The following is a 25,258-nucleotide window of genomic DNA, read 5'->3' as shown; positions in this document are numbered from 1 at the left end:
TATTTAAACAGCTATTGCATTGTTCATTGGATATCTTACGCTGACTGAGCACATTGTTTCTGCCCTGCAGCCCTACCATGTGTCTCAGCGAGAAAGGCAGGCTATAAATAACATAAATAAATAAAAATTAATCAAACCATCCAGCCGTTAAGAGACACCAGAAGTAGTAAAATCCACATGAACCCTACCCGGCATCTTCTCTCACTACCCCCTTTTATCACACAACTACCTTGTCAGGGAGGTAAAGGTTCAGAGGATCTAAGGTTCTCACTGCCATCCTAAGCAGAGTTTTACAGACCTCAATGGGCTTAGAGTAGTGTAACTTAACTCTTGCAGGGCTCTTCTGATGTTCTAATGAAGGCCTCGGCCTCTATGCCCTGTTGCTGGCCCTCCAGAGGAACTGGTTGGCCACTGTGTGAGATGGGATGTTGGACCAGATGGATCGCTGGTCTGATCCAGCAGGGTTCTTCTGATGTTCCTATGGAGGCCTCGGCCTCTATGACCTGACGTCGGACCTCCATTGGTTAGCCACTGTGTGAGATGGGATGCTGAACTAGATGGACCCCTGGTCTGATCCAGCAGTGCTCTTCTTAAGTTGAAGGCCTCGGACTCTAAGCCCTGTTGTTGGCCCTTCAGAGGAACTGGTTGGCCCCCTGTGTGAGACGGGATGCTGGACTAGATGGATCCTTGGTCTGATCCAGCAGGGCCCTTCCGATGGTCTTACATTATGTGCCCGGCTTCCTCTCGCCAAGCCCCCTTCCTCACACTCACCTCCGGGACCGGACGTGGTAGCTGTCTTCCCTTCGGTGTTGCCGGTCACTGCTGCTCGACCGCGAGCGACTCCGCCTCCTCTTGTGCTTGCGACTTCTGTAGCGTTCGTGGTAGCTGCCCCGGCTGCTGCGTTCCGAAGAGCGGCACCTTCTGGAGTGAGGCATCTGGGGGAGAGATCAAGGGATGGGTTACGAGGACATCTGAAGCAGTCAAGCCTTAAGACAGCTGCATGCCTGCAGGAGACCCCGTTTTGAATTCTACGACCTTTTTTTGGTTCGGCAGTCACATGAACACATGAAGCTGCCTTATACTAAGTCAGACCCTTGGTCCATCAAAGTCAATATTGTCTACTCAGATCGGCAGCAGTTCTCCAGGGTCTCAGGCAGAGGTCTTTCACATCACCTACTTGCCTGGTCCCTTTAACTGGAGATGCCGGGGATTGAATCATAGAGTTGGAAGGGACCACCAGGGTCATCTAGTCCAACCCCCTGTACAATGCAGGAAATTAACAACTACCTCCCCCCACATCCCCAGTGACCCCAACCCTCCCCCCGCCATGCAGGATCCCACAATCAAAGCACTCCCAACAGATGGCCATCTAGCCTCTGCTTAAAGACCTCTAAAGATGGGGACTCCACCACCACCTGGGACCTTCTGCATGCCAAGCAGATGCTATGCCACTGAGCCACGGCCCCTCCCCAGTCAAATGTATTCACGCAGCTGAAAACACGCCAAACAGGAAAACTCAAGTATCTTAACACAGATCGATCCAGCGATGCCCTGCAAAGTTAAAACCTATCCCCCGGCTATTGTACAGTTTAAATTTAATAATGATGACATGAGCTATTTAATGGAGCCTTTTCTCATGGAAGGTTTTGTAAGCGCTAGGCCTTCTACAGCCATTTTAAATAGCTCCTATAAAAGTATCTGAAAAAGTATTTGGTATTGCTGGGCCTGGATAGCCAAGGGTAACCAGATCTCTTCAGATCATGGAAGCTGATCGGGGTCGGCCCTGCTTCGTACTTTGATGGGAGATCACCAAGGAAGTCAAGGGTCGCTCTACAGAGCAGAAGAAGGAGAGTTGGTTTTTATATGCCGACTTTCTCTACCACTTAAGGAAGAATCACGTTCCCTTCCCCTCCCCACAACAGACACCCTGTGAGGTAGGTGGGGCTGAGAGAGCTCCAAGAGAGCTGTGACTAGCCCAAGGTCACCCAGCTGGCTTCGTGTGGAGGAGTGGGGAAACAAATCCAGTTCTCCAGATCAGACTCCACCGCTCCAAGCCACAGCTCTTAATCACTAGACCACGCTGGCAGGCAATGGCAAACCACCTCTTTTAGTACCTTGCCTTAAAAAGCATGCGGAGGCACCGTAAGTCAGCTGTGACATGACGGCACATGACACACACGTACATTGCATGTTCACTCCTTCCCCCAAGAAGCTCATCACAGCATAAATGCTCCCCCCCATGTTATCCTCAAAACACTTGACATAGGCACAGCTGAGAGGCAAAAGTATTCAACTGGCCCACGGTCAACCAGCGAGCGTAAGGGCAGTTGGGAACTGAACCTGGGTCTTCCCAGGCCTAACCCAACAAGCTAATAAGGAGACCCAGGATGACTTCACACATAAGAACAGCTATGCTGGATCAGCCCAAGGTCCATCAGGTCCAGCAGTCTGTTCACACAGTGGCCAAACAGGTGACTCTAGGAAGCCCACAAACAAGACGACTGCAGCAGCATTTATCCTGCCTGCGTTCCACAGCACCTAATATCATAGGCATACTCCTCTGATCCTGGAGAGAATAGGTATGCATGACTAGTATCCATTATGACTAGTAGCCATGGATAGCCCTCTCCTCCATGAACATGTCTACTCCCTTCTTCAAGCCTTCCAAGTTGGCAGCCATCATCACATCCTGGGGCAGGGAGTTCCACAATTTAACTATGCATTGTGTGAAGAAATACTTCCTTTTATCAGTTTTGAATCTCTTACCCTCCAGCTTCAGCAGATGATCCTGCATTCTAGTATTATGAGGGAGGGGGAAAAGCTTCTCCCTGTCCCCTCTCTCCATACCATGGGTAATTTTAGAGGCCTCTATCATGTCTTCTTTTATCTGCCTTCTTTGCAAGCTAAACAGCCCTAAGTGTTTTAACTGCTCATAGGGTAGTTGCTCTAGTCCCCTGGTCAGTTTGCTCTTTTCTGCACCTTCTCAAGCTCTGCAATATCCTTTTTTAGGTGTGGTGACCAGAACTGTACACAGTATTCCAAGTGTGGTCTCAGCATAGATTTGTACCAGGGCAGTATGACAGCAGCAGTTTTATTCTCTATTCCTTGTCTAATTATGGCCAGCATGGAATTTGCCTTTTTCTGTTGTGGGAAGGGAAGGTGATTGCAAGCCAGTTTGATTCTTCCTTAAGTAGTAGACAAAGTCGGCATATAAAAAACAAGTCTTCTTCTTCATCACCTGCCTCTGTGTAGCAACCCTGGATTTCCTTGGTAGCTTCCCAGCCAAGTACTAACCAGGCCCACCCTGCTTAGCGTCTGAGATCAGACAAGACTGGGGTAACCTGGGCCAGCCAAATCAGGGTATCCCCTAGATATCAATCTCTAAACAAAGGATTCTTCCCCTGCCCTTGTCAAACTGACTTTCTCATTCCTTCTCCATGAATACAGATGCCCAGCCCTCACAAGGTATGTAAACAGTACGCTTGGGGAGCAAGGTTTGGCACAGCTCCACCTACGGCCTTATTGCGCTGTACTTGAGGTCACAACGCATCAAGGCACACCATTTAACAATACGAAGTTTGTCTTCCAGCAGCCACCAGGCCCAGGGAGTTCCCTTCAAAAAGTGCAGAGCCAATTGGCAGGCTCCAAAAATAGACCCGGAGCATACAAAGATCAGCATTTTTACCCAAACAGCCAGATCTGTGTGGTGCAACTCAGATGGTTGCCTGCATGGAAAGGCTTGGAAAGCAATGAAACCAGGGGATGCTGCTGAAGGAGAGGTTATGGGGGGACACAATTGCTCTTTTTAAGTATCTGAAAGGCTACCATTGGAGGGCAGGGAACTGTTTCTGTTAGCAGCAGAGGATAGGACTCGTAATAATGAGTTTATATTATGTTTATATCTCGCAGCCAATTAGGTGCTGTGGAACACAGGCAGGATGCTGCTGCAGTCGTCTTATTTGTGGGCTTCCTAGAGGCCCCTCATTGGCCACTATGCGAACAGACTGCTGGACTTGATGGACCTTGGTCTGATCCAGCATGGCCGTTCTTATGCTCTTAATACTGACTCTGATGGTCTGCTTCTCTTTAGGGTTTCCTGTGCTCATCTCAAGCAGCAGGAAGGAAAGATCTTTCTCTGCCTGAGGCCTTAAAGAGCCAAAGCAGACAACGCTGAGCAAGACAGACTACCCTGGTATATGGAAGCTTCATACGCACAGCCAGCAAGATGCTCACCATTATGATAGGGAGGGGGATGCTTACACACTGCACAGACCTCCGGGACGGGGTGTTATTGCCCTGCAGAGAGGCACATTTCCCCCTTTCTCAGCAATCCCTGGGGTTTGCTTTTCTCATTAGGAAAATGGCAGCCATTCATGAATATGGGAGAAACAAAGCCCTGCACCCCTAGCCAGGAACAAGGGGGGATAAATCAGTCCTCACCTTTATGTTGAGAGATAGAGGCACCCCTCAGGCCTGACCTGGGTAGCCCCAGGCTAGCCTGATCTCACCAGATCTCAGAAGCTAAGCAGGGTCAGCCCTGGTTAGTATTTGGATGGGCAACCTCCAAGGAACATGCCTCCTGATACAGAGGCAGGGATTGGCAAACCACCTGATCGCTATAAGTCAGTTGTGACTTGACAGCACAAAAAGAGAGAGGCACCACCAAATATGTCGCAGATTACAGGCTGTTTACTTTGCCCCACATAACCAAACTGGAGCCACTGAGAACTGAGCCAAACCTGATCTGCATAGCCCTGCCTTGGTCCTGTCTCTTACTGGAAGTGGAGCACAACAGAATGTAGGAAACTGATGTAGACATACAGGCATGTGAGAAGAATATCCATGACGGGGGACAGGCAGAATATGTATAGCAGGGTGGGGAGGCATAAGAACATAAGAAAGGTCATGCTGGATCAGACCAAGGGCCATCAAGTCCAGCAGTCTGTTCACACGGTGGCCAACCAGGTACCTCTAGGAAGCCCACAAACAAGACGACTGCAGCAGCATTATCCTGCCTGTGTTCCACAGCACCTAATATCATAGGCATGCTCCTCTGATCCTGAAGAGAATAGGTGTGCATCATGACTAGTATCCATTCTGACTAGTAGCCATGAATAGCCCTCTCCTTCATGAACATGTCCACTCCCTTCTTAAAGCATTCCAAGTTGGCAGCCATCACCACGTCCTGGGAAAGGGAGTTCCACAGTTTAACTATACGTTGTACGAAGAAATACTTCCTTTATCTGTTTTGAATCTCTCACCCTCCAGCTTCAGAAGATGACCCCCACGTTCTAGTATTATGAGAGAGGGAGAAAAGCTTCTCCCTGTCCACTGTCTCCATACCATGCATAATTGTATAGACCTCTAACATGTCTCCCCTTAACCCCCTTCTTTGCAAGCTAAACAGCCCTAAGTGTTTCAACCGCTCCTCATAGGGGCAGTTGCTCTAGTCCCCCGATCATTTTGGTTGCTCTTTTCTGCACCTTCTCAAGCTCTGCAATATCCTTTTTTAGGTGTGGTCACCCAGGAGACAAAAGGGGGATTATTCAAGACTCTGATATAGAGGCACATTATGACTTCGCCCTCTCATCAGCAAGGGCCATTCAGTAAGTAGAATCCAGTCCCACAGAAGAAGGGAAAGGGAGCATGCGTCTATAGGGCGGAAGTCAAATCTCCTTCCTTCCAACTCCAGTCACTGAGAACCTAGCCTGCTCTCATTGGCGTGGCTCCACCCAGATGCACCCCCAGATATGTGGTGTAGTGGTTAAGAGTAGTGGTTTGGAGCTCCCCATTCCTACACATGAAGCCAGAGTGGTGTAGTGGTTAAGAGCAGTGGTTTGGAGCGGTGGACTATGATCTGGAGAACCAGGTTTGGTTCCTCACTCCTCCACATGAGCAGGAGACGCTAATCTGGTGAACTGGGTTAGTTTCCCCACTCCTACACACCATACCAGCTGGGTGACCTTGGGCTAGTCACAGCTCTCTTAGAGCTCTCTCAGCCACACCTACCTCACAGGGTGTCTGTTGTGGGGAAGGGAAGGTGATTGTAAGCCAGTTTGAGTCTCCCTTAAGTGGTAGAGAAAGTCGGCATATAAAAACCAACTCTTCTTCTTCTACAACATATACAGCACTTGCCTCCCTTCCTTCAAATGTGTGTGTAAAGTGGCAGCAAGTCACAGCCGACTTATGGAGACCGGATTTTGAAGGCGAGTGACTAAGCAGAGGTGGTTTTGCCATTGCCTTCCTTGGTGGTCTCCCGCCCAAGTACCAATCCTGCTTTGCTTCCCAGATCGGGCTACACTATTCCTCTCCAAATCCTCATCTTCTCTCAAGTACCCTCCTTCAAACTCATCCTCAAGGCTATTTGGTTAACCCTTTCAGTCTTTCCACCTATAAGCAACTTTCAAGTATCCATAGCTATACTTGTCCACAGCCATCCTTTGCTACTCTAACTAAAGGTAAGAGCTGACTGAATTAAACCAAGAGTCCAGGTAACTCAGCACCTTGTTTCCAACAGTGGCTGGCCAGATGTTTCAAGGAAGCAGGGTATGAAGGCATGGGCTTTCCCCGGCTGCTTCCCACCAACTGATGCCTAGGCTTACCTTTCAGCCATGGGAGCTAATAGCCACTGATTCATAGTCTCCACGAACATGTCCAGCCTAGTTTTAAAGCCACTGCTACATCGCTACATATGACAAAATGGGGTCCTGATCCACAACTTTCTACCACACTATGTATGGGAGTGGTTTAAGAGAGCATGGTGCAGTGGTTAGAAGAAGAGTAGCTTTTTATATGCCAACTTTCTCTACCTTTAAGGAGAATCAAACCAGCTTACAATCTCCTTCCCTTCCTCTCCCCACAAGAAGAAGAGTGGGTTTTTATATGCTGACTTCCTCTGCCACTTAAGGGAGAATCAAACAGGCTTACAATCACCTTACCTTCCCCTCCCCACAACAGACAACCTGTGAGGTAGGTGGGGCTGAGAGAGCTCTTAATAGAACTGTAACTTGCCCAAGGTCACCCTGCAGGCTTCATGTGTAGGAGTGGGGAAACCAACCCGGTTCACCAGATTAGCCTCCACCACTCATGTGGGGAAACCAAACCTGGTTCTCCAGAGCAGAGTCCACCACTCCAAACCATCGGTCTTAACCACTACACCACTCTGGCTTCATATGTAGGAGTGGGGAAATCAACCTGTTTCACCAAATTAGCGTCCACCACTCATGTGGAGGAGTGGGGAATCAAACTCAATTCTCCAGATTAGAATCTGCTCTTAACCACTAAACCACGCTTGTGGACTTTAATCTGGAGAACTGGGTTTGATTCCCCACTCCTCCACATGAGAAGCAGACTGTAATCTGGTGAACCGGGTTGGTTTCCCCACTCCTCCACATGAAGCCTGCTGGGTGACCTTGGGCCAGTCACAGTTCTTTTAGAACTCTCTGAATTCCACCTACCTCACATGGTGTCTGTTGTGGGGAGAGGAAGGAAAGGCAATTGTAAGACAGTTTGAGACTCCTTAAAGGCAGAGAAAATCGGGGTATAAAAACCAACACTTCATGAGCATGGTGTAGTAAAGAATGGTGGTTTGGAGTGGTGGACTCTAATCTGGAGAACCGGGTTGATTCCCCACTCCTACACATAAGGCCAGCTGGGTGACCTAGGGCTAGTCACAGCTTTCTCTGCCTCATCTACCTCACAGGGTTTCTGTTGTGGGGAGGGGAAGGTGATTGTAAGCTGACTTGATTCTTCCTTAAGTGGTAGAGAAAGTTGGCATATAAAAACCAACTCTTCTTTTTCCTTCTAAAGACTACAAGATTCTTCCTTATTTTTGCTGCAACAGATTCCTGCTCCTCAACAATGCTACCCATTATTAACAATAACAACACAACGCAGTCAGTCTCCTGTAAAGGAGAACTGCCCTTCTCCCCCACCAATGCACTTGAAACCCTAAGATAAGATATTGCAAATGTTTGTTGGAATTTTATTAATATCAAGAAACATTAAAAGAAAAGCTAGACTCCTCCTCTGAAAAACCTCCCTTGTCCATCACCTCAGGCACACTGATTGCTCCATATACAGGTAAGCAATGGCATTATTAAACATTCCAATAGTACTACCACACTTAAAGCTACAACTACTATTATCATGAAAAAGTCAACTTCCTGAGTAGCAGAAACCCCCTTGCCACTACACACACAAACACCAATGGCCCTATACACACTGCTGCAATGACATTAGCAATCTTTCCACCACCGTTAACACTGCTACCAACACCAAAACAAGAAAAGCCTCCTGCCCTGCAGATCTCTCCTCATTCTCCACCGATGGGGCAATGTGTGCGCATGTATAATACATATGCACATGAACAATGCCCTTTAACTATCAATTATTAGTCTTAGCATTCACATTAACAAACATAAGAACGGCCATGCTGGATCACACCGAGGCCCATCAAGTCCAGCAGTCTGTTCACCCAGTGGCCAACCAGGGGCCTCTAGGAAGCTCACAAACAAGTCGACGGCAGCAGTAGCATCCTGTCTGTGTTCAAAAGCACCTAATGAAATAGGTATGCTCCTCTGATCCTGGAGAACAATGCCATTTAACTATCAATTATTAGTCTTAGCATTCACACTAACAAAGAGGGAAGAGGCAACTCCCCCGGTCCTGCAGAGATGCCCTCCCCCTACGGATGGCACTGCAGACAAACAATGCCCATTATTATTAGCATGAACATGCACAAAAAGCCCCCACCCTGCAAGAGCTACCCTGGAAAGCCCCCCATAAATGACAACCCAAGGCTACTATTAATTATTAGCATGGATATTAACAAGGCTCCCGCCCCCCCAGCAGAGCTGCCCTTCCCCCACCCGATGAGGGGCGGCCTCCCCCTCCTTTCCCCCGCCCTCCAGCCCCCTCCCCCACCATGGGGGGGTCTCTCAGCCCCCTCAGCCCTGCCCCCCCCTCTCGCACCCTCTTGGCCGCCAGCCCGGTGCGCTTGTCCCACAGGAAGTCCGTCGTGGCGGCCGCCCCTCCTCCACCGCCTCCGTCTTCTCCTTTTTCCCCTCCCCCTCCTCTTCCGCACCGAGGGACGGAGGCAGCTGGGCTGGTCTGGGGACGGCCGAGCAGTGCCGCGCATGCGCAAGGCGCCGGTTACGTGCGTGCCTGCGTCGGCGTGCGCTCTGACGTCACAGGGGAAGGACAGGGAGGAGGATATGCGCCTGCGTGGGTAAAGGATCGGCTCATTCGGGCGGTGGAGCACGTGACGTCTCTTACGTTCCCCCGGGAAAGGGGGGAAATGAGTGGCGAGGGGAGGAGTCAAGGCGCAGCCACTCCTTCGAACCGCCCCTCGGCCACGCCCCCTGTTCGAATCGGCACGTGTTAGGACGTCATCTGTCAATCCGAGAACCATTTAAATTGCGGTCCTGTGCGTGTTCATTGAGGACTTTTTTTTATATATAATTTTTATTAAATTTTTAACAAAACATACAATATAAAAAGAAAAAATACAAAGGGAAAAAAAGGGAAAAAAAGCTTTTTCATTAAAAGCTTAATGGGCTTTTATAGATAGGAAAATTAATAAATAGGGTTGCCAACCTCCAGGTACTAGCTGGAGATCTCCTGCTATTGCAACTGATCTCCAGCCGACAGAGATCAGCTCATCTGGAGAAAATGGCTGCTTTGGCAATTGGACTCTATGGCATTGAAGCCCCTCCCCTCTAGGGTTACCTCTTTGCTACCGGCGGGAGATTTTTTGGGCGGAGCCTGAGGAGGGCGGGGTTTGGGGAGGGGAGGGACTTCATATGTGTGTGTTAAGTGCCGTCAAGTCTCTTCCGACTCATGGTGACCTTATGAATGAAAGTCCTCCAAAATGTCCTGTCTTTGACAGCCTTGCTCAGGTCTTGCAAACTGAGGGCTGTGGCTTCCTTTATTGAGTCAATCCACCTCTTGTTGGGTCTTCCTCTTTTCCTGCTGCCCTCAACTTTTCCTAGCATGACTGTCTTTTCCAGGGACTCTTGTCTTCTCATCATGTGACGAAAATGCGATAGCCTCAGTTTAGTCATTTTAGCTTCTAGGGTCAGTTCAGGCTTGATTTGATCAAGAACCCACCTGTTTGTTTGTTTTTTGGCAGTCCAGGGTATCCGTAACACTCTCCTCCAACACCAGGTTTCAAAGGAATCTACTTTCTTCCTGTCAGCTTTCTTCATTGTCCAGCTATCACACCCATATGTAGTAATAGGGAATACGATGGCATGAATTAACTTGATCTTGGTGGCCAGTGACACATCCTTACACTTCAGAATCTTTTCCAGCTGCTCCATGACTGCCCTTCCCCAGTCTCAATCTCCTTCTGAGCTGCAGTCTCCCCTTTTGGTTGATGATGGAGCCAAGGAATATTAAAGTCTTGAACAATTTCCTCTAGCCTACCCCAAAGGGTTGTTTTTGTAAGGATAAAATGGAGAAGAAGAGGGTGATGTAAGCCGATCATGAGAGGGAGGGCAGGAAGGGATGAGCCAGTGTTCGGCTCTCGTGGCCCTTTCTTACATGCCCAGGGTTTTGCCGATCGCCATTTTGGTGTCAGGAAGAAATTTTCCTCCAAGCTAAATTGGTCAGAGATCCTGGAGGTATTTTGCCTTCCTCTGGGCATAGTGCAGGGGTCAAAGGGGGAGTGGGGGGGGGGGAAATAGTTGTGAATTTGCTGAGTTGTGCAGGATAGGGCTGGATTCGGTTCGGCCCGAACTGAAAATCAGCTGAATTTCCCCTGATTCGGTGGTTTTTAGTTCGGGAGGAACCGAACTCAAAACTGGCGGGCAACCGGGGGGGCCGAATTCAGCGAGTTCGGGAGTTCGCAAATAAATTCGGCAAATTCGGGGCCGTCAGTAAGCAGCATAACCGTCAGTAAGCAGCATTCTCCTCCCCCGGCCAATCAGTGGCCAAGCTGGGTCTTCTTCTGGCCAATCAATCAGGATTGAGTACTGGAGGAATCAGCTGATGTGCGGCCCGGCCAGGGAGAGAGAGAGAGACAGTGAAATCCTCGTGTGTGTGTGTGTGGGGGGGTGCTTGTGCACATTCGCTCCTTTCTGTGGCTGCAGGGGCGTATTTTTTGGGGTACGGACACAAAACTTTCAGTGGAGCTTCAGATGAAGCTTCTTAAGATACCCCCCAAGTTTTGTAAACATTGGGTCAGGGGGTCCCGAGATATGGGCTCCCCCCTTTTTCTTTCCATGGCTGCAGGGGGTGCATTTTTGGGGGTACAGATCCCAAACTTTCAGTGGAGCTTCAGATGAAGCTTCTTAAGATACCCCCCAATTTTTGTAAACATTGGGTCAGGGGGTCTCGAGATATGGGCTCTCCCCCTTTTCCCTCCCCCCTTTTTCCATTTATGTGGCTGCAGGGGGCGCTTTTTTGGGGATATAGCCCCCAAACTTTCAGCATAGCTTCAGACAATTATTCTTAAGATACTACCCAAGTTTTGTAAAGATGGGTTCAGTGGGGGCCGAAATATCGCCTCCCCCCTTTTCTCTTTCCATGGCTGCAGGGGGCGCATTTTTGGGGGTGCAGATCCCAAACTTTGAGCGGAGTTTCAGACCAGTGTTCTTAAGAGACCACCCAAGTTTTGTGAACATTGGGTCAGGGGGTCCCGAGATATGGGCTTTCCCCTTTCCCCTTTTCCCTATTGGGATGAATGGATCAGAGCAAAACATCCCGTGCCTAATTGGAATCATCTTGGATTACAAGTCCTCCCCAGCCCCTTCTGATGGAACAGAAGACAGCCACAGTAAGACCCCTTTGGGGGCTTTAATCTATAATTTTTCTCCTGTGTATGTGTGTGTGTGTGTGGGGGAAAGCAGAGTCTGTGTGTGTGTGGGGAGGGAGCAGTTTCTGTGGGTGGGGGGGAAGCCAAAGGGGGCTTTCGTCGGTTCTGCCTGGGGTGTGTGTTCCCCCTCGAGTCTCTCGCTCCCTGGTTTGAGGGGGGAGGTTTCAGTTGTGTGTTGCAAAGGTGTTGTTTTACAAGGTTGTGTTGTTTTGCAGTTGCTTTGCAAACGTCTCAGCTGTTGTCGGGGCTAGGAGCTTTGTGCTTGGGCGGCAAGCTCTGCTGAGAGATGCACATTAAGGGTGGGGGGACCCCTTTCAGGGCCCATATCTCAGCCCCCCCTGACCCAATCTTTACAGAACTTGGGGAGTCTTTCAATAAACGTCCTTTGAAGCTCTGCTGAAAGTTTGGGACCTCTAAACCCAAAAATGCCCCCCCAGAGCCACGGAAAGGCGCGATTGTGTTTTTAATGGCTTTATTCGGCCGAATTTTTTTTCCGAACTTTGAATTCCCGCCGAATTGAACGGATCCGAAGTGGGGGAGTTCGGACTTCGGCATATCCCGAATCTAAACGGGCTGAATTCGGCCGAATCCGAACTATACCGAATTTTTTTTAATTCAACAGCCCTAGTGTAGGAGGTTGGACTAGATGTCCCTTGAGGTCCCTTCCAGCTCTGTGTTTCTAAGCCACTTTGATCATCACTGGAACTAAAAGTGGGGTATAGAAATCTATATAAATCAATATAATAAATAATATAAATAAGTGCAAGATGAAATATTAGTAAAATTAGAAAACAATATAACACAGCAGTGATGAAACAGCACAGTTGAACAAGGACATAATTCTAGTTATGCGGAGCCAGTGGGTTAGAGCAGGGCAGACACCAAACTTGCTGAGCCTGGAAATTTGGGAAAGGGCAGTGCAAAATCTCAGCCCGGGGGGCAGGGCCGTCTTAACAGCATTATGGGCCCCTGGGCAAACCAGTGTGTTGGCGCCCCTACGACAACCACTCACAAGAATAAATTTTTTAGTATAGTCTAGACTACTGTGTAGTAGTATTTATTTATGGCAACTCACTTAACATACAAAGATTAGCATAGGGCCCCTATGATCGTGGGGGCCCAGGGCAAGTGCCCATCGGTCCCATGCGTTAAGATGGCCCTGCTGGGGGGGGGGGGTCTAACACTCCCCAATACATATTTTTTTTAAAAAAAATCAATAAATTAAACAATTGGGGAAGGGAATGAAAAATTCCACTTTTTTAAGGGAGGCAAGAAAATGTTCAAGTAACAGTATAATTTTTAAGGCTGCCAACTCCTGCTTGGGAAATACGTGGAGATTTTTGAGGTGGAGCCTGAGAAGGGAAGGGTCTGGGAGAGATGAGTGTCAGACCTCAGCACCTCATTGCGTTTCTTGCATAGGGAACTTCACTACAGACATAGTCGCGAGTTTAAAGTTTTATTAAGAAAGCCAGCGAGTTCAGCAAGTCATAGAAACTTAAGGCTAGAATACAGACATGGGGAAATACTGGTACATTTATAGGGTACATACAATGGGGTTGATTATGTTCAGGGTACAATACAAAAGGACAAGGAGCGGCAGAGTTGTCTTGATAGTTCAGATACAAGGAGACAATACGGAAGTAAACTGCCGGTAACTACTTAAGAAAACACATACAAGAATATAACGCGTGTAATAGCTAGATGATCTCCAGGGCTCCCAGGCATTGTTCTGCGGGACCTGGTATCATACTAGCGATTACTCGGGCGGGTCTCCATTGTGGTGCAGATGCCGGGGGGAAGGGCAGAGGCAGAAAGCCAGAAAGCCTTAGCTGACATTTCGCTTCCCAGAAGACTCCTCCCCCGGATCTCTCGGTTTGGTGGGGTAATTATGGTGGAATTCAGCTATCAGGGTGGGGGCGTCCACGTGCACAGCAGACACCCATTCGTCATGGCTAGAGTTCAGGTGTTTCCAGTGTACGAGGTATTCCAGCTGATTCCTCCGTATCCTGGAATCTAATACCTTGGAGATTTCAAAGTGCTGTTCCCCTTGAACCATAATTGGGGTTGCCGCCACGGGTTCGGCGTGCCAATCAGGGGCTGGCAAAAAGGGTTTCAACAAACTCACGTGGAATACTGGGTTTACCCCCTGTAAGGTTTTCAGGAGGTCCAACTCTACGGTGACCTCATTTATAACCCGGGAGATTGGGAACGGGCCCACATACTTTTGACACAGTTTCTGACAAGGGCGTAAGGACCTGAGATTTTTTGTAGAGAGATACACCTTTTCCCTGACCCTAAGGTCCCATTGGGGTGCTCTGTGTTTATCCGCTTGCGCCTTGTACTTTTCCTTCGCCTGCTCCAAATGCTTCACTAACCAGGGCCAAGTATTCCTTACTGTGTTAGCCCACACTGATACTTCCGGGGGATCCCCTCCTGGCGGGGGAGGGACAGCTCCCAAGGGATCGAATTCCATACCGTAAACTGCCTTGAAGGGGCTCAACCCTGTAGCTGAGTGTACTGAATTGTTGTAAGCATACTCAGCCAGCGGTAGCAGGTCGACCCAATTGTCCTGGTGGTAATTTACGAAACAAAGCAAGTAACATCCCACCACTGCATTAACCCTTTCCGTCTGACCATCAGTCTGTGGGTGATAGGCCGACGATAAACCCTGTTGCACCCCTACCAGTCCTAAGAACGCTTTCCAAAATTTAGATACGAACACGGACCCCCTGTCACTCTCAATCTTCCGAGGAAAACTGTGTAGTCAGAAGATCTTGTGTACAAACAGATGAGCCAATTTGTGGGCTGAGGGATTCCCTCGCACGGTATGAGGTGAACTTGCTTTGAAAAAAGGTCTGTGACCTGACTAGGGGAAAGGCCAGTAATGAAATCCATCCCGATCACCTGCCAGGGCGCCTCCGGAGTCTCCAGGGGCTTTAACAAACCAGGAGACTTCCCCATCAGGCGTTTACTCGTAGCACACGTTGGGCAAGACTCCTGTGAGGAGTCCGGGACTGGCTCCGGAGCCGCTGCATGGGCTTTGGGCTCTGGTCAGGAACCCTGCGCTCGCCCCTTCCGGGTCCAAGCCCAGGTGTTCCGGGATAAAGAGGGACCCCACCGGCCGCTCGACCTTACAGTCGTATTGCGGCATCTGGGACAGCCCGTCAGCCAGGCTATTCTCCCTCCCCGGGACGTGCCTAATTGTGAAACAGAACTTGGAGAAGAAGTCCGCCCAGCGGAGCTGTTTGGCCGACAGCTTCCTCTGCCCCAAGATAGCCTCCAGATTCCGGTGATCCATCCAGACCTCAAACGGCTCAGGTGCCCCCTCTAGGAACTGGCACCAGATCGTGAGGGCATGCTTAATCGCCATGGCCTCCCTCTCTCCAATCAGCCAGTTAAGCTTGGGACCGGAGAATTTCTTAGAAAAATATGCGCAGGGTCTGAGCACCCCCTGAGCATCCCCCTGAAGAAGCGCGCCCCCCATGGCCTTATCTGAGGCGTCCACCTGAAGGGTGAATGGGCGCGAACAGTCAGGGTGGGCCAGAATGGGTTTGGAGGTAAAACGGCTTTTCAGCAACTCAAACGCTGCCTGACAGCGGTCGTCCCAAGGCACCTGATAGTGAGCAGCAGTAGCCGCCTCCCCCTTTCCTTTAGTTTTAAGAAGGTCCGTGATGGGCAAGGCAACCTTGGCAAAGTCCGCAGTGAAATTGCTGTAAAAATTAGTGAACCCCAATAATTGCTGCGAGTCCTGGGGGGTTCCCACTCACGGACTGCCTGAACCTTCTCGGAGTCCATGATTAACCCGCTGGGAGACACGACATACCCGAGAAAAGACAGCTGGTCCTGATTAAACGCACACTTAGAAAGCTTGGCATCCAAATGATGTTCTCGCAAGTGGCGCAATACCTCCCTTACCAACTCCCGGTGTTCCTCCGGGTCCCTGGGGTAGATTAAGATGTCGTCAAGATAAACGATCACCCCTTTAAACAGTAGATCATGTAAGATCTCATTGATTAGTTGCATGAAGCACGACGGACCTCCAGACAACCCGAATGACATGACCATAAATTTGAACAACCCATAACAACATGAAAAGGCCGTCTTCGCCTCATCCCCCTCCTTTATCCGGACCTGGTAATAAGCTTCCACCAGGTCAAGTTTAGAGAATATCCTGCCCTCCTGGAGTTGACTTAGAAGGTCAGGGATGAGGGGAATAGGGTAAGCATTAGTTTCAGTAACAGCATTAAGCCCCCTATAGTTCACACACAATCTGAGGTCCGAGGTTCCCTTCTTCTTTACAAAGAAGCAGGGCAATGAAAATGCAGCCTTGGATGACCGCATGAATCCCCGGGCCAAGTTCTTATCGAGGAACTCCCGTAGTACAGTCTTCTCTTGGGGGCTCATGGGGTAGGCCCGGGCTTTGGATGGCTTAATGTCCTTAGTTAATTCGATAGCACAGTCCGTCGTGCGGTGAGGGGGTAGCAAATCACAGTCCTTCCCCTCAAATACGTCCGCAAAATCTCTATATTGGTGTTACTTAAGGTAGCCTTCCATGCCGGTTCTTTCACAGAAAGCCCTCCTCGTTTTTTGCCAGCGACGAGTCCCTGGAACAGCAGCGATGCTCGTGGTCGCAAGGATTAGGCGCCGGGCCTGCGCACAGAGCAGCCGTCCCGCGTCTGGTGATCGTCCCCTCTGCTCTCCTCTGGTCCAGGATCCGGGTAGGGATAGTCCCAAGTCCTCGGGTCGCTCTGTTAGCAGGCGAGTTCGTCGATCCGCTGGGGCAGTTTGCTGCGAAGTGGCCCATCTTTCTGCAGTTTAAACAGGCTCCCTTCTTAAAGCGGCGCGCTCTTTCCTCAGAGTCCCCACCACAGTACCTGCCTTCCCGCCGAGATTCCGCCGCAGTGATCCCCTTGAAGGAGCCTCGAGAGAACTCCTTTGCCGGGCGATCCTTTGCGAACTGGAGCGTCTGCTTACGGATTTCCACCTGGGCCGCCAGTCTGATCCATTCGGTGATCATCTCCGGGTCCCCTAGGGTTAAACAGCCGTCCAGCACTTCCCAACGCAGCCCTTCTCGGAAATGTTGGACCTTGGTGGCTTCGCTCCACTCCCTTACTTTGCAAGACAGGGACTGGAACTCCTGGGCATATTCCATGACAGAGCGGGCCCCCTGCTTCAGTCTACGCATGGCAATCTTGGCCCTCTCCCCCCATGAGGGTCTTCAAAACGGCGTTGTAAGGCAGACATAAACGCATCCAAAGAGTTCAGGATTCCGGGTTCGGCCTCTGTTGCTGCCACCGCCCACTCCACCGCCTCCTTTTCCAATAAGCTGATGACGTACCGGACCCGGGCTTCCTCTGAAAGGAAAGGGTCTCCTTGATCCTTCATGAAGCGGACAGTTGGAGTACGAAGTGGGATAGCTGGGCGCTGGACCCGTCAAAAGACACCTTCAGGTCCCGGGTTGCAGGTCGTCTGGGCGGCATGGGTGGTGGTGTCTCTGCGCCAACAGGTGATTTGAGGTCTCTCACCGCCCCCAATACTGCCGTCATGTCCCTCTGTAGAGCTCTCAGTTGCGCCTGGAGGTCCCGGTTCTGGAGAGTCAGTGCCTGGTTCTGTCCTCGCAGCAGGACTACCTCTTCCCTGGTACCGAGGGCTGGGGTACCCGGAGCGTGGATGGTTGAGGGATCGTCCCACCGGTCGGTCGTAACCCATTCTCGGCTCTGCTCCTCTCCCTCTCTGTACATGGCAGTAAGCGGTCCTTGGTAAAGTCGGTCAAGGTCAGGTTCCATCGCCGGCTGTCGGTCAATCTCCCCGAGAGCGCTGTCGGTCCTGGTCCTGCATCGTAGCTCGCCGTGCGTCGGCAAAGAGGTCCACGCTGGCCTCCCGGGGAAACCGGCGAACTCTGACGGGCGTCGTCCTGGAGTTGCTTCTCCCCAGCTCTCTCCATCGAGGGGAGTTGCTTCCTGCCAGTAACTCTGGCGGAGGTCCTCATCCACAAGGAATGGATTAGTGGATCGTGCGGACATCCTATTCTAAATCTAAACTAGTACAAAAATTAAAAAAAATGATTCTAGCCTACTGTCAGACCTCAGCACCTCGTCGCGTTTCTTGCATAGGGAACTTCACTCCAAATGTAGTCGCGAGTTTAAAGTTTTATTAAGAAAGCCAGCGAGTTCAGCAAGTCATAGAAACTTAAGGCTAGAATACAGACATGGGGAAATACTGGTACATTTATAGGGTACATACAATGGGGTTGATTATGTTCAGGGTACAATACAAACGGACGAGGAGCGGCAGAGTTGTCTTGATAGTTCAGATACAAGGAGACAATACGGAAGCAAACTGCCGGTAACTACTTAAGAAAACGCATACAAGAATATAACGCGTGTAATAGCTAGACGATCTCCAGGGCTCCCAGGCATTGTTCTGCGGGACCTGGTATCATACTAGCGATTACTCGGGCAGGTCTCCATTGTGGTGCAGATGACGGGGGGGGGGGGGAGGGCAGAGGCAGAAAGCCAGAAAGCCTTAGCTGACAATGAGGGACCTCAGTGGGGCAAAATGCCATAAATTCCACCCTCCAAAGTAGCCATTTTCTCCAGGGGAACAGATCTCTATTGTCTGGAGTTGTAATCCTGGAAGATCTCCAGCCCCCAGCTGGAGGCTGGCAACCCTAATTCTCCATGCTAACTACCCAAATGAAAAATTGTGACGGGTGACCTATTTATCATGGCAAAAGCCACCTCCTCCTCATCATCATCATCTGCTTGGCATGCAGAACGTCCCAGGTTCAATCCCCAGCATCTCCAGTTAAAGGGACTAGACAAGTAGGTGATGTGAAAGACCTCTGCCTGTGATCCTAGAGACCCCTGAGACCCCTGGAGCTTGTTTTACCAGGTTGATAAATGCACACATCTTATATGGGAGACATATACAGCCCAGCATAACAACTTGAGACAATCTTACCATATGTTTGTGTAATTGGTAATATACAACCTATTATATGCCTTGTCTGTTTGATATTGTCTGTATATGTATATATATCTGTGAATGTGTGCATGTTTTACATGGCTTTCAAATAGACCACTGAGGAAGGCCATATAGGTCAAAATGTGTCTGGCGTGTGGTTATAGATATCAACCTTAGGAAACGCCATTGTTCTGTTTTAACATTTTTAAATAATTGTAATCTTGACATAGATGCAAACGGAAAGTCCGAAGCTGTTCGACTCATATAATAGGAACATGGAATGTGAGAAGCATGAATCAGGGTAAGCTTGAAATTATTAAACAAGAAATGGAACGTATGGACATTTCAGTCCTGGGAGTAAGTGAATTAAAGTGGACTGGATTAGGACATTTTCAATCAGAAAATTACCAAGTGTTTTATTCAGGGAATGACAAAAAGAGAAGAAACGGAGTTGCTTTAATAGTGAGGCAAGATGTAGCAAAGGCAGTCAGGAGCTATAATCAAAGTCTGACCGAATAATATCAATCAGACTTCAGGGAAAGCCTATCAACATAAGCATCATTCAAGTTTATGCCCCAACTACAGATGCTGATGAGGAAGAAATTGAAAGTTTTTATGCCAGTGTTCAGGAAGAAATTGATCATACACCTAAACAAGATATGCTGATAATCATAGGTGATTGGAACGCAAAAGTAGGAAACAAAGCAGAATCAAATGTTGGCAGATTTGGGCTAGGAGCACAGAATGAAGCAGGAGAACGCCTCGTAGAATTCTGTGAAGACAACAATCTGTTCATTGCAAACACATGTTTCAGGCAATCAAATAGACGATACATGGACATCACCAGGTGGCCAGTATAGAAATCAAATAGATTATATAATTGGAAGCAGATGATGGAGAAGCTCTATTCTCTCGGCCAAAACAAGACCAGGAGCCGACTGCGGTACAGATCATGAATTGCTAATATCAAAAATCAAGATGAAGCTTAAGAAAAACACCAAAACATTCATAGCACCAAAATACAATCTAAGCAATATTCCGGAAGAGTTTAAAGACCATGTAAGCAACAGATTTGCATTACTGAGTTCAAGTGAATGTAAACCTGAAGAACTATGGGTGGAAACTAGAGATATTATCAAGGAAGAATGTGCAAAGACTATTCCTGTAGCCAAAAGAAAAGAAAAACCTTGATGGATGTCTGAGGAAACTCTTAAAATTGCCAGAGATAGACGAGAAGCAAAAGTAGAAGGTGACAGAAATAGAATCAAAAGTCTAAGTTCAATGCTCCAGTGACTCGCACATAGAGACAAAGAGACCTATTATAATAACCAGTGTAACGAAATAGAAGAGAACAACAAAAAAGGAAGAACAAGAGATCTGTTCCACAAGATCTAAGAAATCAAAGGGAAATTTAAAGCACGGTTAGGCATGCTGAAAGATCAGTATGGAAATACATTAACTGAACAGGACGAAATAAAGAAAAGGTGGGAACAATACACTGAAGAACTATACAAAAGAAGAATCTTTTGAAGAAGAACCTACAATTTTAGAAAGTGAAGTGAAAGCTGCATTGAGAGCAATCGGGAGAAACAAATCACCAGGAGCAGATGGGATATCAATAGAGCTATTCCAAGCCACAGAAACGAAGTCCATCAAAAACTTGACAAGAATATGCCAACAGATATGGAAAACAAAACAATGGCCCACAGACTAGAAACGATCCATTTACATTCCAATTGCCAAGAAAGGAGACATCAAAGATTGCAGCAACTATCGGACCATCTCATTAATTTCTCACGCAAGTAAAGTGATGCTCAAAATCATACAGCAAAGGCTGTTACCATATATGGAACAAGAAATGCCTGATGTTCAAGCTGGTTTCAGAAAAGGAAGAGGCACTATAGATCATATTGCAAATATACGCTGGGTACTGGAGCATACAAGAGAATTTCAGAAGAAAATCAGCTTGTGTTTCATAGATTACAGCAAAGCTTTTGACTGTGTGGATCATGAAAAGCTATGGCTGGTTTTAAAGGAAATGGGTGTTCCACTACATCTGGTCGTTTTAATGCGCAACCTGTACTCTGGACAAGAGGCCACAGTTAGAACAGAATATGGAGAAACAGAATGGTTTCCAATTGGCAAAGGTGTCAGACAAGGATGTATTTTATCTCCCTGTCTCTTCAATCTATATGCAGAACATATAATTAGGAAAGCTGGATTAGATTTAGATGAAGGTGGAGTGAAAATTGGAGGGAGGAATATTAATAATTTGAGATATGCTGATGACACTACATTATTGGCAGAAAATAGTAAAGATTTGAAACGACTACTGCTGAAAGTTAAAAGAGAAAGTGCCAAAGTAGGACTACAGCTGAACATCAAGAAAACAAAGAAATGACTACAGGAGAATTACACAACTTTAAGGCTGACAATGAGGAAATTGAAATTGTTTAAGACTTTCTATTCCTTGGCTCCACCATCAACCAAAAGGGAGACTGCAGCCAAGAAATCAGAAGGAGATTGAGACTGGGAAGGGCAGCCATGAAGGAGCTAAAAATATTTTGAAGTGTAAGGATGTGTCACTGGCCACCAAGACTAGATTAATTCATGCCAACGTATTCCCTATTACTATGTATGGGTGTGAAAGCTGGACAGTGAAGAAAGCTGATAGGAAGAAAATAGATTCCTTTGAAATGTGGTGTTGGAGGAGAGTGTTACGGATTCCGTGGACTGCCAAAAAAACAAATCAGTGGGTTATAGATCAAATCAAGCCTGAACTGACCCTAGAAGCTAAAATGACTAAACTGAGGCTATCGTATTTTGGTCACGTCATGAGACAACAAGAGTCACTGGGAAAGACAGTCATGCTAGGAAAAGTTGAGGGCAGCAAGAAAAGAGGAAGACCCAACAAGAGATGGATTGACTCAATAAAGGAAGCCACAGCCTTCAATCTGCAAGATCTGAACAAGGCTGTCAAAGATAGGACATTTTGGAGGACTTTCATTCATAGGGTCGCCATGAGTCGGAAGCGACTTGACGGCACTTAACACACACACACAATCTTGACATAGCGCTTCTAATAAATTATATTTTCATTATTTATATATTTTATATATGTTCCCACCCAACCTTGGGTACCCAGGTTCAATCCCCGGCATCTCCAGTTAAAGGGACGAGGCAAGTAGGTGATGTAAAAGACCCCTGCCTGAGACCCTGGAGAGCCGCTGCCAGTCTGCGTACACAGTACTGACTTTGATGGACCGAGGCTCTGATTCAGTATAAGGCAGCATCATGTGTTCACGTGTTCAATATATTTGTCTAACCCTGCTTTGAAATCTGAACTGGTAGCCATCACTGTATCCTGTTGCGGTGAATTCCACTCATTAATGTGTTAATGGGATTATTCATACCACGGAATTAAAATGACTAACAATGAGGTCCTTCGGATGTTTACTGGGAAGTAAGTCCTACTCAGTGGTTACTCACAGGCAAGCATGACTGGCAAATGTTGTTTAAAGCCCAGTTTATATTTAGAATCACACATCGTGAACTCGTTTCTCCATCTCAAAGTAACTGCTCGGCATATTGTACATTGCTTACATTGAGTCGACCATCTGCCAGCCTGGCTCAGTATTGCCTCTCTGACTGGCAACGGCTTTCTATAGTCTCTGGCAGATAAAGATCTTCCCAGACACTTGCTAACTGTGATCCTGTCACTGAAGGAGCAAGGGAAAGAACTGGGATTTTCTCCATGCAAAGCAGGTGCTCTGACGCTGAGACGCAGCCCCTCCCCAAAATAAAAACATATAATGAATCAAAAGCAGTCGGTCCATGTAATCCAGCATTGTCTATTCCAGGCGCCCCCAATGTGGTGGCTGCCGAAACCTTTCCTGGTGTCTCTGTAAGTATAAGGCAACTTCGTGACATTAGGGAGGGGTCGTGGCTCAGTAGTAGAGCATCTGCTTAGCATGCAGAAAGTCTCAGGTTCGATCCCCGGCATCTCCTGGTAAAAGGATCTGGTCAGAGGTGATGTGAAAGATGTCTACTAGAAGAAGAAGAAGAGTTGGTTTTTATATGCTGACTTTCTCTACCTCTTAAGAAGAATCAAACTGGCTTACAACCGCCTTCCCTTCCTCTCCCCACAACAGGCACCCTGTGAGATAGGTGAGGCTGAGAGAGCACTAAGAGAGCTGTGACTAGCCCAAGGTCACCCAGCTGGCATAGTGTGTTGGAGTGCGGAAACCAACCCGTTCAAGAGGTCATTTCCACCAAGCTTGGATGAGCGCTTGGGTAGACCCATTTCCTAACAATTGACCCACGGAGATAAGACCTGCGGTTGTTAAGATAACAGTACCAGCCTTTTTGACATAGGCTCTGGGTAGGGTTGCCAACCTCCAGGTTTGCGGTTGGAGATCAGTTCACCTGAAGAAAGTGGCCGCGTCGGCAATTACTCTATGGCATTGAAGTCCTTCCCCTCCCCAAACTCCACCCTCTTCAGGCTCCGCCCCAAAAACCTCCTGCCGGTGGCAAAGAGGGACCTGGCAACTCTAGCTCTGGGATCCTCCCCCCCCCCCACACCCCAGCATGCCACTTCAAGGCCAAGCTTCTAGGGCAGACCCATTCACCATCATTTATTTACACATTTCCTTCATTTGTCACCCTTGAGACTCAAGGCCAATAGCAGGATTGGGGAAACAATGCAATAAAGACCAGAAGAGTACATACAATAAAACAGTTCCATAAAACTGGACTGTGCCGTTTGAGAAGAATGAAAGTATAATACCGTATAATATATCTGATGCCCAGACCTGACTAGCACAGGCTCGCCTGATCTCAGAAGCTAAGCAGGGGTCTCTGGCCTTGAAAACCCTATGGGGTCACCATAAATCAGTTGTGACTTGAGGGCAAATCTATATCTATATATCATAAAAATGCAGTGGGAGGGAGAGAAAAAAGAAGAGTTGGTTTTTATATGCTTATTTTCTCTACCTTTTAACCAGAATCAAACTGGGTTACAAACTGGGGCTAAGAGAGTTCAGAAAGAACTGTGACTAGCCCAAGGTCACCCAGCTGGTCTTGTGTGGAGGACAATGGAGAAAGCTGATAGGAAGAAAGTAGATTCCTTTGAAATGTGGTGTTGGAGGAGAGGGATACCCTGGACTGCCGAAAAAAGAAAATCAGTGGGTTATAGATCAGATCAAGCCTGAACTGACCCTAGAAGCTCAAATGACTCAACTGAGGCTGTCGTATTTTGGTCACATGATGAGAAGAGTCACTGGAAAAGACAATCGTGCTAGGAAAAGGCAGCAGGAAAAGAGGAAGACCCAACAAGAGATGGATGGACTCAATAAAGGAGACCTCAACCCTCAATTTGCAAGGTCTGAGCAAGGCTGTCAAAGGTAGGACATTTTGGAGGACTTTGATTCATAGGGTCGCCATGAGTCGGAAGCGACTTGACGGCACTTAACACGCACACACAGCATTAAAGTCAATGCATTTACCTGGGCTGAATAAAGACCTTGCATTCATGGCTCATGACCAATGCTGACTTCTCCACACCCACCTCTCCCCTGGACATCACAGACTCTTCTGCAGACCACCCCTCATCCCATCACGCCTGCTATTCACATTGACATACTGTTAACATTTACATACTAATACTTGTCTGGATTCACTCTCCTCTACTGAAAGACAGATGGATTCCCATTCTAGCTGTACCTGAAGAAGTGAGCTGTGGCTCACGAAAGCTCATACCCTGCCAGAAAACATTTTTGTTAGTCTTTAAGGTGCTACTGGACTCTTGCCCTTTTCTACTACAGCATTAATAATAAAGCCTCCCTCGTACTTTGGGGTGGGTGGGTTTTGAAGCCCCCGCCCCTTTCCTCCGGCGCACAGAGCCCCCTCTCCCGGCTTCCCCATCGGGGCCTCCGCCCTCCAACCCCCGCCGGCCGCTCCGAGGGGCGGCGACCCCAGACGGGGCGGTCCGGACCAGGCTGGGCGCCGTTCCGCCGGCCGCCGCTAGGTGGCGACGCCCCCCCCCGCCCCTCCGCGCCCAGGATGGCTCCCCGTCTCCGGCCGCCCGGCTGACGTCTCCAGGAGCCACAGGCGGGGCCGGCGCGCAGGAGGCCATGCGGGAGGGGCCCCGGGCCGGCCCCCGCCCTTGATGCGCGCCCCCGGCCCGCAGGAGCCGCCGCCGCCGCCGCCGCGCCCCACCCACCCAGCCGGCCTGGCGCCTCCCCCGGCGGCTGGCCGGGGAGGGATGCCGGAGGGCAGGGGGGGCTGCGCGGGCAAGGGCGTTTGAAGGGAAGGGAAGGGAAGGCGCCTGCCGCGCCCGCCATGGAGGCCGAGCCCCACCAGGGGGCGCGCCGGGACGCCCCCGGCCCCGACCCCCGCCCCACGCCGCCGCCCCTGCTGGACGGGGAGGCCGCCGGCCGGCCCCCCGACGCCGCCGACGCCGCCCAGCCACCCCCG

General features: G+C 49.0%; 1 protein-coding gene across 1 annotated transcript in view; it reads right to left on the bottom strand.

Annotated features, from left to right (window-relative positions):
- The window catches only part of LOC130480039 (dual specificity protein kinase CLK2), a 67,858-nt gene extending 58,803 nt beyond the window's left edge, over nt 1–9,055 (bottom strand). Inside the window, exons 1-2 of the mRNA XM_056852446.1 lie at nt 8,974–9,055; nt 772–935 (exon numbers count right to left, since the gene is read on the bottom strand). Of these exons, the coding sequence (XP_056708424.1) occupies nt 772–935 (164 nt within the window). The 5' untranslated portion in view covers nt 8,974–9,055. The remainder of the gene's footprint in view (nt 1–771; nt 936–8,973) is intronic.
- Nucleotides 9,056–25,258: the final 16,203 nt, after the last annotated feature.

This window comes from Euleptes europaea, chromosome 7 (assembly GCF_029931775.1).
Source record: "Euleptes europaea isolate rEulEur1 chromosome 7, rEulEur1.hap1, whole genome shotgun sequence".
NCBI lineage: Eukaryota > Metazoa > Chordata > Lepidosauria > Squamata > Sphaerodactylidae > Euleptes > Euleptes europaea.
Note: the sequence above shows the minus strand (reverse complement) of the source record. Positions and strands in the feature narration are given on the sequence as shown.